This window comes from Lycium ferocissimum, chromosome 7 (genome assembly GCF_029784015.1).
Source record: "Lycium ferocissimum isolate CSIRO_LF1 chromosome 7, AGI_CSIRO_Lferr_CH_V1, whole genome shotgun sequence".
Lineage (NCBI taxonomy): Eukaryota > Viridiplantae > Streptophyta > Magnoliopsida > Solanales > Solanaceae > Lycium > Lycium ferocissimum.
The window spans coordinates 16,206,282-16,223,008 of NC_081348.1; the positions used below are offsets into that span (position 1 = coordinate 16,206,282).

At 33.5% G+C, this 16,727-nt stretch overlaps 3 protein-coding genes across 3 annotated transcripts; 1 reads left to right on the forward strand and 2 right to left on the reverse strand.

Moving 5' to 3' along the window:
• The first annotated feature begins 495 nt into the window (after positions 1 to 495).
• LOC132061964 (uncharacterized) lies at positions 496 to 4,749 on the forward strand. The gene is made up of 5 exons (XM_059454634.1): positions 496 to 653; positions 999 to 1,068; positions 3,395 to 3,498; positions 3,542 to 4,229; positions 4,459 to 4,749. The coding sequence occupies exons 1-5, from the start codon at positions 496 to 498 to the stop codon at positions 4,747 to 4,749; spliced, it is 1,311 nt and encodes a 436-aa protein (XP_059310617.1).
• A 3,815-nt stretch (positions 4,750 to 8,564) lies between these two features.
• LOC132061965 (uncharacterized) lies at positions 8,565 to 9,347 on the reverse strand. The gene is made up of 2 exons (XM_059454635.1): positions 9,162 to 9,347; positions 8,565 to 9,014 (listed from the first exon to the last, which is right to left on the reverse strand). The coding sequence occupies exons 1-2, from the start codon at positions 9,345 to 9,347 to the stop codon at positions 8,565 to 8,567; spliced, it is 636 nt and encodes a 211-aa protein (XP_059310618.1).
• On the reverse strand, positions 9,344 to 11,139 carry LOC132061966 (uncharacterized). The gene is made up of 5 exons (XM_059454636.1): positions 10,977 to 11,139; positions 10,779 to 10,863; positions 10,263 to 10,573; positions 10,020 to 10,166; positions 9,344 to 9,747 (listed from the first exon to the last, which is right to left on the reverse strand). Exons 1-5 carry the CDS (start codon positions 11,137 to 11,139, stop codon positions 9,344 to 9,346), a joined length of 1,110 nt encoding a protein of 369 aa, XP_059310619.1.
• Positions 11,140 to 16,727: the final 5,588 nt, after the last annotated feature.

A 16,727-nucleotide genomic window follows, 5' to 3' on the forward strand; every position in this document is an offset into this window, starting at 1 on the left:
CTTTGTAAATAGTATGATGGTTCAGCAATATCCATATTATTGTTTTCTCTTTCAACAAAGTAAAAGGATAGCCCATCTATTTTTTCTCTTCACTTTTGCTTTACAATGAAACACTGGAAAGAAGAGGATATATACTGTAAAAAGAATTTGTATCTATTGATGGTGAACGATCTGAAAATCATCGATGCATTGAGGCCCTTCGTCCATAACCTCTTAGGAGATCGAATAGGTAATGAATAGTTACAGGTCGTCTTAGTGATTGAGTAGGAGCAAGTATAACATGGATAATGATGAGTACAAGGGATTTTATAGGGAGATTACAATGACGATTATAACTTCTTTTCAATAGTTGAGGATCACGGAAGCATAGCCAAGCAAGTTCTCTATGCGTGCAAACTAAGATGTATACAATCGTCCTCTTCCCTAGAGATATTTATCAGATTCTTACATCTGGACGGATTGAGCCAAGCAAGTTCTCTATGCGTGCAAACTAAGATGTATACAATCGTCCTCTTCCCTAGAGATATTTATCAGATTCTTACATCTGGACGGATTGTCTACTCAGACATCGAAAGACGTGATAGAAAACGAGAACTGAGATGCATGGATTACAACTCTTTGTTACCCATGCTTGTGTTATACTTGGATTTCAGGTTCTTTTCGAATCCTAGTAGAGTATAAAAAAGAAAGAAGGAAAAAAAAAAAAAACTCAACTCTTTCTTTCTGTCTACCTGAGTTCTCATAAACAGAAACATGACCTCTCAATTTCCAAGAACTAACGCCATCCCATCATATGCAGTACACATTCCAATAGGAAAGGTCTCAATCTTCCTTAGAAAATCTCCAAACGTGCCTATGTTGACATTTTTTTTTCTTTCTTTTTTTGGTAAATATATATACTATTGTGTCTTAAATTGAGGAAATCAACTCATTTTCATCGGAGTGAGGAGAAAACTGAATTTATTCTGAAAAGTCCATTAACACAATTTTTTTTATAGCATGCATGTGGTGGAAACCAGAAATGCAACAAAAGAGGAAATGAGGTCTGACTATTTTAATCTGAACAAGGTGAGAGGTGAATTAAGTTTTTCCTTTCTGCTGGTTGCTCTTATCCTTTTGGTGATGGCAGGGAATCGAAAGAGCGTGTCATGGATGAGAAAAGAAAGTATAGGAAATGACTTTCTTGAACTGCTTGCGCAAAGATCTTTGCAGCTAGGCGCAACCGTGATGAATATTTGCTGAAAATCCAGGGACATACCGCATCACTTATTCTTTTGCTACTTTTATTTAAGTTCTATAAAGGTAATAAAACTAAATAGAAGAAAAATAACCAACGAGAGATCCAGACTGTTGATTTTTAATTGTGTACGTGTCATGCATCTAATAATGCATTGAGCATTACTGGACAATGAAATACCGGAGGAGATCCCAGCCCGACTTGTAGGTCTTTGAATTTTTCCCTTTCGCCTAAAATATCGCGAGTTGCAGGTTTGAACCTGACTCATTTCATTTTTAAAAAAAAAAAAAAATTGCAAGATAAAATTTTGTAGCAAAATTAGGTCTATTCGAGTTAGGATTAAGGCATAACTTTTGTAGAAATCCAGCAGAATAAAAATAAAAATCTGCTTTGCAAAATTTCCCAAGTCATGCTTTTGCCTTAATGCAGAATTTTCGCGAATCCTTGCCTTGCGATTTTTTATTTTTTTTTTACTATGCGGGGATTCAAACCCAAAATCTCGAGATATTTTAGATCACTTTTTTTGAGAAAGGGCAAAAAATTAAAGACTGGGAATTTGAAGGACAAAAATTAAAGACCAGTGCCTTTGAAGGCCAACCCGCAAGCAAAAAAAAAAAAAAAAAGAATAGTAATAGGTCAAAAACAGAGGGTGTTTTACTTTACGGGCACTTCTTTAGAAAAATTTCAAAAATAGAATGGTGTTTTGAGTTTGTATTCATTTACTTATACTTATGGAAGAGTTAATAAACACTACAAAAAAAATGAGGTTTCGTGCATGTATATTTTATTTGTAAACGATCATGTGGTGATTGATGAAACCAGTGCGGAAGTCAGGCAAAAGGCTAAATTTTGTGACTTAACTTGGTGTTGATTAATTCAGATCACTTCTTGAAATTCAGTCAAACCTTGACACTTTTTTTAAGTAAAATTTACTTGGCATAGGTTCCATTATTACTTATTTATGGAACATAACTAAACTTTTCAATAATTATATTTAGTAGCTAAAATATAACATATTTACTTCATATAGCTACCATTTTTTTACCACTCATCTGATAACTTCCCACACCCCTAAATTTAAGCCAACAAAAACGTCTCTCTCTCCTATCCCACTAAATACACGCCATTATTCACAATATCCCTTAATTTCCTCCAATTTCAAATCAGTTTTACAATTCTACAACTTCCATTTGTTATCTCTAATTAACTACTCATTAATTTCACTCATGATTCAAATCTAATTCCCAAAAAAGGTAAGATTCTATACTGATTTTTAATTTTCACCGTGTATTTAACCTATATTTTCGGAGTATTTTTTTTTTCGTTTGAATCAGTAATGCAACTCTAAATAATTAATTATCAGTGTTTGTTCTTGGTTTTTTTTCTTAGATTCAAGTGAAATGGCTAAGAAAGCTTCTACTCCGATCAGAAATAGAGGTATAGAACCCGAATTTGAGATTCCTAATTTTTCTTTGGGAATTTCTCAACACGAAAGCGCCATTGCGAGGCTCTTATCCGAGAATCGTTCAAAAAGAATTAACGATCCTAGGCGTTCGCCGATTATGTTGATTCGAAGAGTAAACAACAACAAAAAGTAAAAAGGTTTCTCAAATGGAGAAACAAAAGAAGAGAAAGGTGGTGACGATGTTGCTAATGTTAAGGGAAAAAAAATTGCTAAAGCCAAACATAATGTGGATGAGGATGATGATGCAGAGGTATATTTATCTTGTATTTTCAGTATATTTAGTTCGTTTTTTTTTTTTTTTAGTTCAGTTATTACGGATATGTTAATTAACCGGATTTATATTTTATGTGCATTTTAAGTATATTTTCTATTATTTTTTTTTCACATGTTTCTTCGCTTAATTCGTGTTTATTGTTCTTCACCATAATCGTAATTTTTAAGATTTTTAAGTATATTTGTGTATATTTTGTTGACGGTTATTACGGATACGTAATTTACATATTCGATTAATATATGTCATTATATTTTCAAGATATTCATATATATTTATTGTTGAATTACATTATATTTTTTCATTGTCAATCAACTCGTTTTGTTTTATATTTGTATATATTTTTGGTTGATCTCTTTTTTACCTGATTGTGTTCACTGTTTTTTGTCAATCATACGTGTTTTTTGGCATGTTGTTTCAGGTATCTAAATTTTTGGTTACCAAGCATCCTGCTGTGGCACCATCTATGTGTAGATACACGAATGTTAATGTAATGCAAGATATTAGAGGCAAACTAACAGACCTGTATGGATATGTTTAGGAATTCTTGTTTTGGTAAATATCTTAGAATGCAGCATTTGGATGTACAAGCACAGATTTTTCGGTGCTTTATGGTCAAAGAACTTAGAGGCAGTACATATAGGTGCTTTACATTTGAAATAAATGGTAAAGTTCTGCGTTTCGGCCTTAGAGAATTTGCACTGATCACTGGGCTAGATTGTGTCTCTGATGAAAACGATTTTGTTTATGATAACTCAAAACCGAATAGGCTTATGGTTGAATATTTTGGTAGAAATGAGGAGAACCAACTGCCAGTTAAAAGACATGAGCTTATTGAGTGTTTCAGCAAGACATTTTGGGATGATAAAGGGGATGACACAGTCAAGATAGCAATATTGTATTTCATAAATACGTGGGTACATTGTGGTGAGCCAAACTCAACAAACATACCAAGGATCCATTTTGATGTTGTAGAGGACGGGAGATATAATGAGTATCCTTGGGGTAAAGATTCGTTTAGAGAGTTGGTTGTAAGCATCGAGCAGAAATATGCTGATTTTAAGAGATATTATAGGATTCATGGGTTGCCACTTGCTATGCAAGTCTGGTTGTATGAATGTTGCTCAAAAGTCCCGTCCACCATTGCAGTTAAGACGGGAGATTTAGTTCCTAGAATTTTGAACTGGCGGACTACGGAAGGAAAACCAGAATTCAAGAGATTGATGGATGGCATGTTCAGAGACGACAAAAACCCGGTAAACCAGTTTTTTAACAAACTGAACAGTTATATTTGTTTGTGTCCTTTACCATTTAACTGTTTAAATATGTTTGTTTTTCATGGTATATTTTGATTATATTTTGACTATATTGATGAAGTAAGTCATTTGTGATCAATATATTTTGACTATATTTTCCTCATATTTTGAGTATGTTACCAATGTAGATATATATGGTGATGTAGTTTGTATATTTTGTTGTCCACAGTCTTGTAGATTTGAGGAAGTTGTGCCAACACCCCATGAGTTGGAAACTCTTAATTTGCCTCCTGTTGCACCTGATATACCAGACGTCAAACATGGGGTTGATGGTGTACATGGTACTGATTTGGTAGACGATGATTACAATAATTTTAGCACCACACCACCGCATCTGTCCAGTGGCAAACAACAACAAAGGAGTGCCAATCCTGATTCCCCGCGATGCAAGAAACGGACACAGATTCCCGTTTCTGTTTCTCCTTCCGGAAACAACCATCACGGAATGAATCTTGGATAAAAGGGACAAGGAAACCGTATGCACCTACAGAACCGGAACAAATGAGTTTAAATCGATAAGGAAGAGATTCGATTTTCAAGAAAGAAGTAGGCGTTTTGTTTTCAATATGTTTTTGTTACTTCATATTTCTTGTGTCAAGTAATTAACAATTCTAATTCTTATTTTTGTGTTTCAAAAGCCGTAGGTGTTTGACTACATGGACAACAACTTCAAAAAGTTGTTAGATGCAATAAAGGGCAATCAAACACCAGATAAGGTAAAAATCAAAACTAAAAGTTATGTTCATTAAATACATTACAGGCATTAACAAGTCGGTTTCCTTTTTTATTAATAAGCTATTTTTTTTTAAGCTCGCTGATAGTAAAGCCCCGTCACATCAACATGATGTTGGCATACAACACTCATATGAGAAAAGCCAACGTCATCGTTCTGATAAAAGCACACCAACTGTCAACGACGTAGTCGAAGACAACATGGTAAATATGGAAATTATTAACTTTTTTAAGTTATTTTGATATATTTATTGGAAGACTTTATTTTATTTTTTTTGGAAATTTTAAAAGTCGGAGACACAATGTTGCACTTACATACATGATAATATAATGAAACCAATATGGTGGGATTTCTCAAGGCAATCAAAGTGTTTTGCAAGGAGTTTATAGAAGGTCTTAAAGTTTTCAACCAAAGAGATCTTTGAATTTGGGAAAACTCAAGGTGGTGGTGCAACTTCCGCAGAGGAGTCATCCAAAATGGTACTCATTTTTTCTTTCACTTTGCTTATATTTAGATCAGTTTATTTCCCCAGATATTTTTCAAAGAAAAAATATTGGAATTTTATTTGTATTTAGTATTACCTATAGTGTATTTACATATATATTTTCACGGATATCATTTGTTAGTGTGTCCCATTTGCTGTATCTATTCGTGCTATATTTATTATGATTGTGTTTATATATAATAGTAGTTCTATATTTGTTTTGGATTGATATTTTAATAGTTGTTTTTCATATATATTTTGGCTATATTTTAATTGTATTTTTGATTATTATGTTCAAGGTCACTTATTCTGGTTTCTGTTGACTATATTTCAGATATATTTTTCATATATTTTGTCTATATTTATATGAACCTGGTTAACTTTTATAGCATAGACTTATGCTATATATGTGTATATGTGTATTTGTTTTATCATGATGCCTTTAAATTTATTTGAACCATGTTTTTATTGTTTTAGGTTGAGGTCATTGGGTTGCCGAGTTAATGATCCGGTTTTGTTGTTGACGTGGATAAAGAAACCGAGTTAAAAGTGATGCACAAATAGATGGAGTGCCCATAACACCAATCCATTTAAATTTTGATGTAAAATCTTGAAATGTGGCTTTTAAGTGCCAATCACATATCTTTTTGATAAGCAATAATTGACAAAGACCGTTTTTTTGTTTGTTTTTTATTTCGGGAATCTCAAAGAACCGTGGTGATATGGAGAATGCTAATCTTTGAATTTACCGCATCGAGAGGAAATGATAGCGGACTTGCTAGTCAAATATATTTGGCGTCCTTTAGCATCTATTATTCCTCTCGGTCCTCCTCCAGACCACGCGATGATCAAGCCGATTTGTCAAGTTTAAGGACCCCTCGTAATCCGACGATAACCGTAACGATCTCTCGGGGATGATTCACGATTCTCGGATACCAATCCAACTTGAGTACAACCAACAACCGGACAAAGTTCAACTAATGAAACCGAAACTGACGGACTTTTTTTTGAGTTGGAGTACAACCGATCGTTGGACACGATGATTCAAGTGATGAAACCGGACAACAAGTTCCTATACAACCAAATGCGGGTCAAAGCTCAAGTGGTGAGATCGCAACCGATTTCGTACTCGAAAAACAAATCATTGTCCACCCAAGGGCTGCCCCGTAAAGGAAACCAAGCAAATACAACCCGTCCCCCATCGTCCCATTTCATTCACGGTTCTTCTCGCCAAAAATATCGGTCCTTGCATTTATCGAAAAAACACCCATTTGTTGAGCACCCTATCAATGCCCCGTTAGATACTTCGTTTCTTCAAGAATTTCTTCGGGAATATCAAAAGTAATTATTTTCACAACTTGATATTCCTACGCTTTCCAAGAAGGGAAGTATCACAATAACAACAATTATAGATTCACCACTTTATCGATGTTGTATTTTTCACACTTTAGTTCTTTTTATAATAGAAATTTACAAATCTTGGGAAAATCCCGATTCATCCACATGTGTCGCCTATATTTAATATAGAGACATTATTTTATTAGATGGAAGATGCTAACCGTGTGAGTACATTAATGGGCACGATGTCTTTCTCGCTTGTTATCTAAGTTTTTTATGCTTTATAATAGTTGGCTAATGTACCATGGTATAGTGTTGACAACGTACTAATTCTCGTCAACGTAAAAGAGGAAAATCACTGGATTTTGGTTGTGATATCATTCACTGATAGGTGTACTTTCATCCTTTGAAAAAATCATTCATTTTTCTACAAAATTTATATGTTTGTCTTTTTCGTATTTTTTCTTTTTACAAACAGGTGCATCTGCTTATACAACTCATACCGAGTCAGCAGGCATGATCTTGTCGTTAGAGCCGAAATGAAAATGTTGGCTACTCTTGTCACGCACAATACAAAATGATCGATTTCTATGAGAAGAAGGCGGATATAGATTTTGCCACACATCGTTGTTACGAAACGAGAGAAAACAGAGAATACCGACAACTTTGACATTGTGAATGTAGACAATCTCCCGCAACAAGCTCCCGCTAGCATGTAAGAATCTCTTCCAACAAAAAACACAATAAATACATCTATTTTTTCTTGGGTTTTGATCAGTAAAGTTTTTGATCATTTTTTTCAGGGATTGTGGTGTGTATGTGGCAGCCTTTGCTGAATACTTGAGCTCAAGTGAAGTCATCCCAACCGAATTCGATGCAAAGTTACTCCGTATGAGATACGGTGCCCTTTTATGCGACTATGCATGGGATAAGTCAAACAACAATGCATCAAGTGATAACGAGCAGCCTCCAAGACCAATTAGACCGGCAGTTGATTACGATGCAGTTGATAAAGAGGATCTTGATTAGGCCACCAAGTCTTTTGTGTTTTTGATTTTCATGTTGAACAATAGCGTAGTTGGTTGCGACTTTTGTAGATGTTTTTCATTTTGGACATATCGTGTCATGTGCAATAATGTTTTTAGGATGATTAATGTTGAACAACACCTTATGGTTTTTATATTGTTGTTTCTTTCAAGTATGTTATTTTTTCAATGTATAAATTCCATTTTCATTTTACGTGAAATCTATTCATTTAACAAAGTAGTATATCTAACCGATAAATACGGTAAATATACATAAAATATATCTTAGATATATTCCATAAGTCCATTTTTAATGTACAGTGTGTTACAAAAGTTAAAATTTCATCTAAATACACTTCAAATATATGTAAAAAATATATGAAATATAGTTAACAGGAAACTTAATAAGATTTATCTACCAGATCGACAAAAATGCAACTAAAATATAGCCAAAATATATACGAAATACAAATATTAAAGCATAATTCCAAAACAAAAGGTCAAATCAGTTTACATAGAGTAGACTTTCCAAATCCCATTAAACCACCAATATAGCATAACATCAAAAATCATCGGATGTTCAACCATGTGAAATACAATCATACTAGAATAATATGAATTCAAGATGAATTCATTTTTTATTTTTAACAGAAATTTAAAGTAGAATTGTCTTAACAAATAAAATCAAAATGGACTTATTTATTCTTCTTATTGAGCGGCGGATTATCACACGAACACCTGTTATGACCAAGACGTCCACATTTACCGCAAGCATTCCTGCGTTTACCAATCATCAACTCCTGTAATGACTTGTCCCTCTTCTTTTTTGGCCTCCCAGGGGGTCTCTTATAGATCGGTGGCATAACAACTTCATCTGATATACTTTTAGGAACATTCCACTCGGTCTCATTGGGAAGAGGATCAACCGGCACATCATATGTGTTCACAACTGTTTCTGGCTTGAATAATTCCGAACAATATGCATCAGCAGTCAAATTTTTATTCTTCAATACTGCCCATGCATGAGAACACGGTATCTCGTCCAGTTGGAACATCCTGCAGCTGCAAGTTTTCTTCTTCAAATCGATTATGAAATGCCTCGGTCCATCATTCACTGTGTAAACATATTCAGTTGATGCTTCAACCTGAGAACCATTTAACCAATAAACAAGCATTAACCTGAGCAGTTTTACCATATTGGGAATATAGATAAATATAGATTAGATATAGTAAAATATAGATTAAAATTTTGTGTTGCAACCAAAGATACCCCCATTCGTATTTATTTGTACTCGTTGATCGACAACATCTCTTGATACTGCCTCATCAGTGTTGTGAATGTGTAGGTACCATTTTTTTCTATTTGTGAAATTCCATCTACCAAACATCTTCCTCACTTCTTCAAGGAAATCAAAAATATGTAACTCTCTTGCAGCAATCAGTTTTCCATTAATACATTCGACTATATTCGAAGTCATTGTCCATCCTCTGTTAACAGGTGAATAAAGCCTAGATCATTTATCCCTTCCAGATCTTTTAGGTATCGTTTTACCCGAATATCAACATTCCCAATCTTCTCCATCAATTTATCGAACTCATCTGCCGTATGCCTTCGCCGTGAATAAAATATAGGACTCAACACCTCACCGTTTGTTGTGTATTGCTTTGTCACATTTTTCCACAAATGCCATATACAAGCCAAATGAGGAACAGTAGGATACACCTTAGAAACTGCGTGTATTATGCTTTCATGTCTGTCGGACACGACACACATATTTTTCCTAACACCATAAGCTTGCTTGAACAGTTCAAAGAACCACGTCCAGGACTTATTATTCTCAGAATCTATCACACCATACGCTAGTGGTAGGATATTACCTACAAAAGTCAGTATATATTTATAATATATTCAACACATATTCTAACTGAATTTTGATCTCACATTGTGTTTTTAGCAATATTATTTATAAAACAACAGTACATATTTACAACATATTCACCACATATTTACAGTGTATTTCAGCATATATTATTCACAAATTAACACCAGCAATATATCCAGAGTATGTTTTTAGCAGCTTTATTTGCAAATCAATAGCATATTGTTGTATTTATAAAAAAAAACATTCATAGAATAGAATTACACATACCTGCTCCATCCAAAGTACTTGCCGACACAAATGTACCATTATACGTTGATTTAAGGTGTGCACCATCCACTACAACTATTGGTCTACAACACTCGAATCCCTTTACGAATGCTTTGAGTGCTACAAACAAATACATAAACTCATTTTCTGGTTATTTATGCATTTTAACAAGCGATCCAGGATACGTTTTATCAAGGATGTATATATACGCCGGCAACTTCTTGTATGAATCAGCTGGGTCACCTCTGAAATCTTTTATAGCCTTCTCTCTAGCTCTCCATGCCATCATATAAGAAACATCTACGCCGAATTCATTTTTGACATCGTCTTTTATATCCCCAGGTGTGACCTTCCTTTTATGGTTAGTTATTTTCGCCTTAACAATAGCTTCTCCAATAAACCAACTTGTTGCTTGTCGTTGCGAATACACCTTGTCCTTCAACGGACATGTATGTTCGTCATCGAAAAATCTAACCCTGAACATTTCAGAATCCCCAATTCTCGACGCTCTGAACTTCCATTTACATTCCGGCGACCAACATGCTGCAGTATAGCTACATAATACAATGCAAATAGTACATACTAAATCAATTAAATACAGTAGAAATATACAAAAAATATATCAGAAATATATTGCATCAAACTTTTTTTTAATAAACAGTGTGATAAACAAGTTAACAAATCATCTAAATATAGTACAAATATAAAAAAAAATACATCTGCACTTTCAGTTACCAGAATACATTTAGAAAGACATACCTTATAGCATTCGATCTCTCTGTTTTGAAATTGAATCTTTCACGAATTGCATATTTCGTCATCACAATTTTCAAAGTTTCCTTATCTGGTAAATTTGATCGACAAAAACTCCTTTCGCTTCCGGTTTCGAAATTACCAAATTGTTATTATTCTCAAACAAAAGAACAACCTTTCCTGTAGAATCACAAACTTCCATACCATCCCGATTCTCGCTATATCCAATTTGCAGCACATCATCTCCAATAATACGATTACCAGTTGCATCATCTTCAACATCAAAATCATGAATACTAACGCACATTGGATACATCCCCAAAACTCTGTTTTCTCTCTTAAGCTCAACGTACACACGAACTCCCATATCGTTGTGTATTTGAATTGGTTGAAAATCGCCTTCAACAGTATATTTTATTGAAATAGTTTTCCTGACAGTATCACGCCTAATTGATTTGTAATCGTAGAAACTAACTAATTGATTTGTAATCGTAGAAACTAACTCATCATAATTGCAATTATCAGTGAATACAACAAAGATCAATTTTGTAATTCACAAAACAGTTCTGATCGTTCCAAAAACCGAATGACGGATCAACGCAGTTACGCTTGTCATTATCCTGTTGTTTTCGAATACAACAATGTGTTATATTCAATTTAGCTGAAACAATAATATTTTGAATCTATGAATCTGAGTTTTCGTATATTCAAAATTTCAGAAAAGGCGAAAAAATAAAAAGGTTGCAGTGAAAACATTGTTACCTCAATTATGAAGTCAACTTGAATTTGATATTTCAACAGATGAAATCAAATATATATTCGTCGTTCTAATCGAGCTCTGTTCGCTGGTTTGATATTGTTATTTTTCAAAGATTTTTGATGAACTAATTGTTGAATCTTTTATTTTTGGTTAAAAATATGAATGTACTTTTTGAATTCAATTTTTTTTTTTGAATTTGTTAGCTGTTGAATGCGATATGGGATCGATATGGAATGGGAGGATATTTGCGTGAATCGTGGAACAATAAAGCTGATTTTAATTTAAAGTGGAACAGATTTTGTTTCCATAAATATAGCAATTTCAGTTAGCCCAGCATTTGTATTTCCGTTATATTTGTACTATATTTTAGTATACCAGTCTACTAGCTAAATATAGAGTGATCTAGCTACGAATTGTAAATATAGAACATGTAGTTATAGGTTGTTAAAAGGAGCTAAAAGGTAGCTGTTTTTGAAAATTTTACAAGGGCCAAAATTACCCCTGAACTTTGAAAAATAGTTCATCCATACCCTTCGTTATACTTTAGGGCCAATTATACCCTTACAGTTATACTATGGGGTCAATTATACCCTTCTGTCTAACTGTTGCCACGTGGCATCATCCTAGCCCTTCAAAATTATTTTACCCTCAAATAATTTTTTACTCACTAAAATAACTCAATCCGACCCGAATTTTTTTTTTCAAGAAAAAAATAATACGGAATTATTTTTATATTTTTTTTGGAAAAATTATCCGTATTATTTTTGCTAAAAAAAAAAATTCGGGTCGTATTGAGTTATTTTTTTAGTGAGTAAAAAATTATTTGAGGGTAAAATAATTTTGAAGAATAGATGATGATGCCACGCAATGCTGTATTAAAGCATTGTGATATAATCGACCCCAAGTATAACCGTAAGGGATAATCTACCTAAAAGATAATCTATGTATTTAAATATAACTATTTTTCAAAGTTCAAAGAATTTTGGCCCTTCTCCGCTTTTTAATTATAAAAGCCCATTAGGGGTTAAGGCATGAGTCTTTATCGGTGTATAATCAAAATACAAAAAGTGAAAATATGAAGACGGGGATATAATTTAATGTCTCACGTCTCCATAACTAGTTACCTATATACATTATCAGCATTATCTCTCCTTCGATATATAATGATTCTCGCCAGAAATTGTCTTAATTGAAAAATATGTCGAGTAAGCCCATGAAAACGCTCAAACAAATTAGCAACTAGTAAGCAAAAAATAAATGACTTCATCGATAGATAAACAATTCATTCACCGGCTTTTAGTCTTTATCAAAGAAATAAATAATTTAGATTTCTGAAAATAAAACTCATTGATTAGAAAAAACATGAAAAGTACTGCGAAGTGTAGTTTTCCGTTTAAAGATGATGACATAACACATTTGAAAATTGGGCAAATAGCCCTTAAACTTGTCAGATTATTTAGTTTAGACATTTAAACTAAAAATTATTCCTATTACACACTTTAAACTTGAGTCAAACTATGCCTATTGAACACAATTCGGACAAGAAGCCAAAACGCATCATGCGCGAGGTTCAAATGCCGCTGACATAGCAATGTGACAAATAAAAAAATAATACATCAATAAAAATAAAATAGAAAAACACCATTTTCTCCCACTCCTTTGAGCTTCTTCTTGTTCACCCCCTCCTCTTCTATCCACCTTACAACTACTGATGACCACCGGCACTACAAGAAGCGTACATAATCCTTTATTTAAAGTTTCCAATTTCATGAATTCTTAAGCCGAAGGTGGTTTTTTGGAGTGGTTAAAATGGTGAAAATTAGAATGGGCGAGGGGATATTCAATGGCCATATATGGAAGTGAGTTATGGGAAAGAATATGGGTTTTCTGAGAAAGAATGACAAATGTTAGTGGTTTGGATTTCGCGGGCGAGGGTCGCAATGGTGGTTTTAGGTAGAAATTCACCTCCTCTTGAATTTCTGGGTTGTGCCGTATTCACCATTGATGGAAATAATAGCTACAGAGGGATTAGTTTCTACTAACCTTATTATACAAATAAAAGAAAATTATACTGCACTTATGACTAAGAAATCATGCATCTTTTGATGTTAAAAAACAAATGAAGGAATAATTCAACGTAGTACAGTGATCATCGGACATGGTAGTAATGCGATTTATAATTGGGGCTGTTTCACCTGATTTTTAACTTCTATTTCATGGAAATTTTTGGAGCCTTTTTTGGAAGAGATGAGGTCTTCCTTCTTGGTGACAATGAGAGGAGATTTTTCTAATGGGTTTTCTAGGGGCGACAGATTGAAGGATTATTTGGTATGATTTGTACTTTGGTGGAGGCAGTGGCTACAGTGGTGATGGAGTAGGTAGATGCAATTGTTTTGGTGGCGGAGGTGACGGAGATGGATGGCGGCAGATGGAGGTTAAAGGAGACAAAAGCAGAAAACTTAAAAAATTAGGACTTTCCACGCTCCAACATGAGAGTGCATCACATGCTTTATGCCATGTCAGTGGACTGTGTGGCATAGTTTGACTAAGTTTAAATCTTCAATAGGAATAATTTTTAGTTTTAATTTCTAAATGGAATAATCCGACAAGTTTAAGGGCCTGTATATGTATTTGGCCTTGGAAATTCTAGTGAAACTTTGTTTTTCCGACTCTTGGGCAGTGATATTGGACTAGTACTTTGGAATAGAGGAACTAAAGAATGGTATATAACAGACTTATCTTTTTCCTTAAAGAAAACACGTTTCTTCTTTTCAATGTGAAACTAACCATTCTTCTTTATTTAACCTATGCCCATTTTATTTCTCGCAGAGATGTTGTGGAACCTGAACATGAATTGGGGCATTCCGATTAGGGGCTGATTTATAGAGGCCCGAGGGTTCTATTCTCATATATCAGATTAGATTAGATTTTGGAACTTCTTTTTTTTTTTTTTTTTTTTTTTTTTTTTCCCAACAAAATCTTCGTATCTTATTAATTCATAAAGAACATAATACATCCGAAGGAGTTTACAGCATCATTTATCATCCAACTTGGGAATATTCTATCCCAAGAACATTCATGCAGCAATGAAATTGAAAGCCTAGCTAAGTTATGAGCGACAACATTAAACCTTCTAGGAATTTGATTAAATGCAACATGATCTAGCTATGAAGTCATGTTCCAAATATCTTGATCACAAGCTACATTCATGTCCCAAATAGCCCGCACGTTTTTCTTCAATATATCTACATCCATGTTGTGTCGCTTTCTCCACCGCTTTTCTAATTGCAAATGCTTCAGCAATCATAGACTTCCCAACAAACTGAATCGAGGATCCATGGGCATGAAGCAAAACACCCTTGCTATCCATAGCAGCCATACCAATGCTTGCCTTCTTCGATTCGACTTGTAACCCTGCATCAACGAATAAACAAATCCCATCTTCAGGCACAATTAGTTGATGTTCATGATTTTCTTCTAAAGTACCATTCGGAGAATCAACAATCATTATTTCACGGAATTCATTATACTCAAATAAAGCTTTTGCTTCTATGTTTGGAGGATCAGTCAATTCATTATTAAAATAGCGAGCATTTCTAGACTGCCAATTATCTGCCACATTATCATTACCGTCAAATTCAAAATACTAGCAGAATTAGCACCTTTTTTTGCCCTATTGATCTTGTCATTCCACCACAAAGAGAAGTTGGTAATATTGTCAAGATCATTCCAGTTAATAGGGCTAATTTTCCAAATTATTTGGGAATCATAACATTTAAACAAACATGTGTTCCACAGTCTCATTTTCTAAACCAAATCTCATACAAACACTACTGACATGATTTATTCTTTTATTAATTATATTGTTTACTGGTAAGGTATTAAGCACACACCTTCTAAGAAAATGCTTATATATATATATATATATATATATATATATATATATTTTTTTTTTTTATTTTTTTTTTTATATTCATTGCCCATAAAAAATCCCAAAAAAACTTTAGGAAAAGCATGTTTACTTGAAGTTTTTATAAGGTGATAGCCCGATCTAACCTCATAAATACCTGATTTCGTAAAGTGCCAAATAATTTTATTCCTAGAACTTGTAAAAGATAAAGGAATAGTCAAAATAGCATTAACATCATCCAAACAAAAAAGTCTATTCAATTCATTCATCTTCCAAGTATGGAAATCTACATTTATTAGGTCAAGCATTTTTAAATTCAAATTTTCAGGAGCAATAGTCCTATGAGTTTATCCTGTGGCATTCGAAATTCAAGGGTCTTTCCAGACATAAACTTCCTCACCAATAACAACTCTCCAACTTAGCCCTTTTTCTAACAATTCTCGACCCCAAACTATACTTTTCCAAATTCAAGACGATGAAGAACTTGTAGTGACATTCAAAAAAGAAACATTTAGAAAATACTTACTTTTCAGGATTCTTAACGGAAGTAAATCTGAGTCAAGCAGTATTCTCCAAGCCATCTTTGCCAACATAGCTTTATTGAATGTACACGTCTTGTCAGCAAAATACTTTATGATCTGCTACATTGTTATCATTTTTAATGAATAATTCTTTGTTGTTTTTACAGCTTCCTAACAAAACATTGAAAAAAGGCTATATTTTTAAACATAAGTCACTCTCGAAAAGAAGATGGCTTTTTGTAATAGGAGTACCAAACAGTGTAAAACGACGTGGAAAAAGAATCAGGGTGTGTTGGGTATGAATTCAGAAAATATTTTCCAATTTTCTAATATTTATTTGATCAAAAAAATTTGAAAAATATTTTCTTTTTGATTTTTTTTTTATTAAAAATGAGGAAAATGACTTTCCTAATCAAAGTAGGAAAAACAAGTAACATCTCCTTATCCTCCATTCCCCCTCCCCCCAATTTTTTTAATTTTATTTTAAGTTTTTGATTTTTTTTTTTTTTTTGGTTTTCTACACCACCCATCCCCCCCCCCCCCAAAACCAAACCCCCGCTCCGAAAAAGAATTAGTAATTTTTCTCTTAAAAAAAATTAAATTTTTTTTTGTTTGGTTTTTTACACCACCCACCCCCTCCAAAAAAATATTTTTTTAACGATTTTTTTATTTTGGTTTTCTAAAACTCCCACACAACTCCAACTCCCCCCCCCCCCATAAAAAAACAATTTAAAAGAAAAAGTTTTGAAAAGTTTTTTTTTAAA

Excerpts from the sequence above, each read along its gene's own strand:
- LOC132061965 (XM_059454635.1), bottom strand. The coding sequence starts at position 9,347 with ATGACTTCGAATATAGTCGAATGTATTAATGGAAAACTGATTGCTGCA. Across the intron at positions 9,015-9,161 it reads GAGATGTTGTCGATCAACGA|GTTGAAGCATCAACTGAATA; the intron begins GTACAAATAAAT and ends AATGGTTCTCAG.
- LOC132061966 (XM_059454636.1), bottom strand. The coding sequence starts at position 11,139 with ATGGGAGTTCGTGTGTACGTTGAGCTTAAGAGAGAAAACAGAGTTTTG. Across the intron at positions 10,574-10,778 it reads GAGAGATCGAATGCTATAAG|CTATACTGCAGCATGTTGGT; the intron begins GTATGTCTTTCT and ends TGTATTATGTAG. Across the intron at positions 9,748-10,019 it reads AAGTACTTTGGATGGAGCAG|GTAATATCCTACCACTAGCG; the intron begins GTATGTGTAATT and ends TGACTTTTGTAG.
- LOC132061964 (XM_059454634.1), top strand. The coding sequence starts at position 496 with ATGTATACAATCGTCCTCTTCCCTAGAGATATTTATCAGATTCTTACA. Across the intron at positions 654-998 it reads GTGTTATACTTGGATTTCAG|CATGCATGTGGTGGAAACCA; the intron begins GTTCTTTTCGAA and ends TTTTTTTTATAG. Across the intron at positions 1,069-3,394 it reads ACTATTTTAATCTGAACAAG|GTATCTAAATTTTTGGTTAC; the intron begins GTGAGAGGTGAA and ends ATGTTGTTTCAG.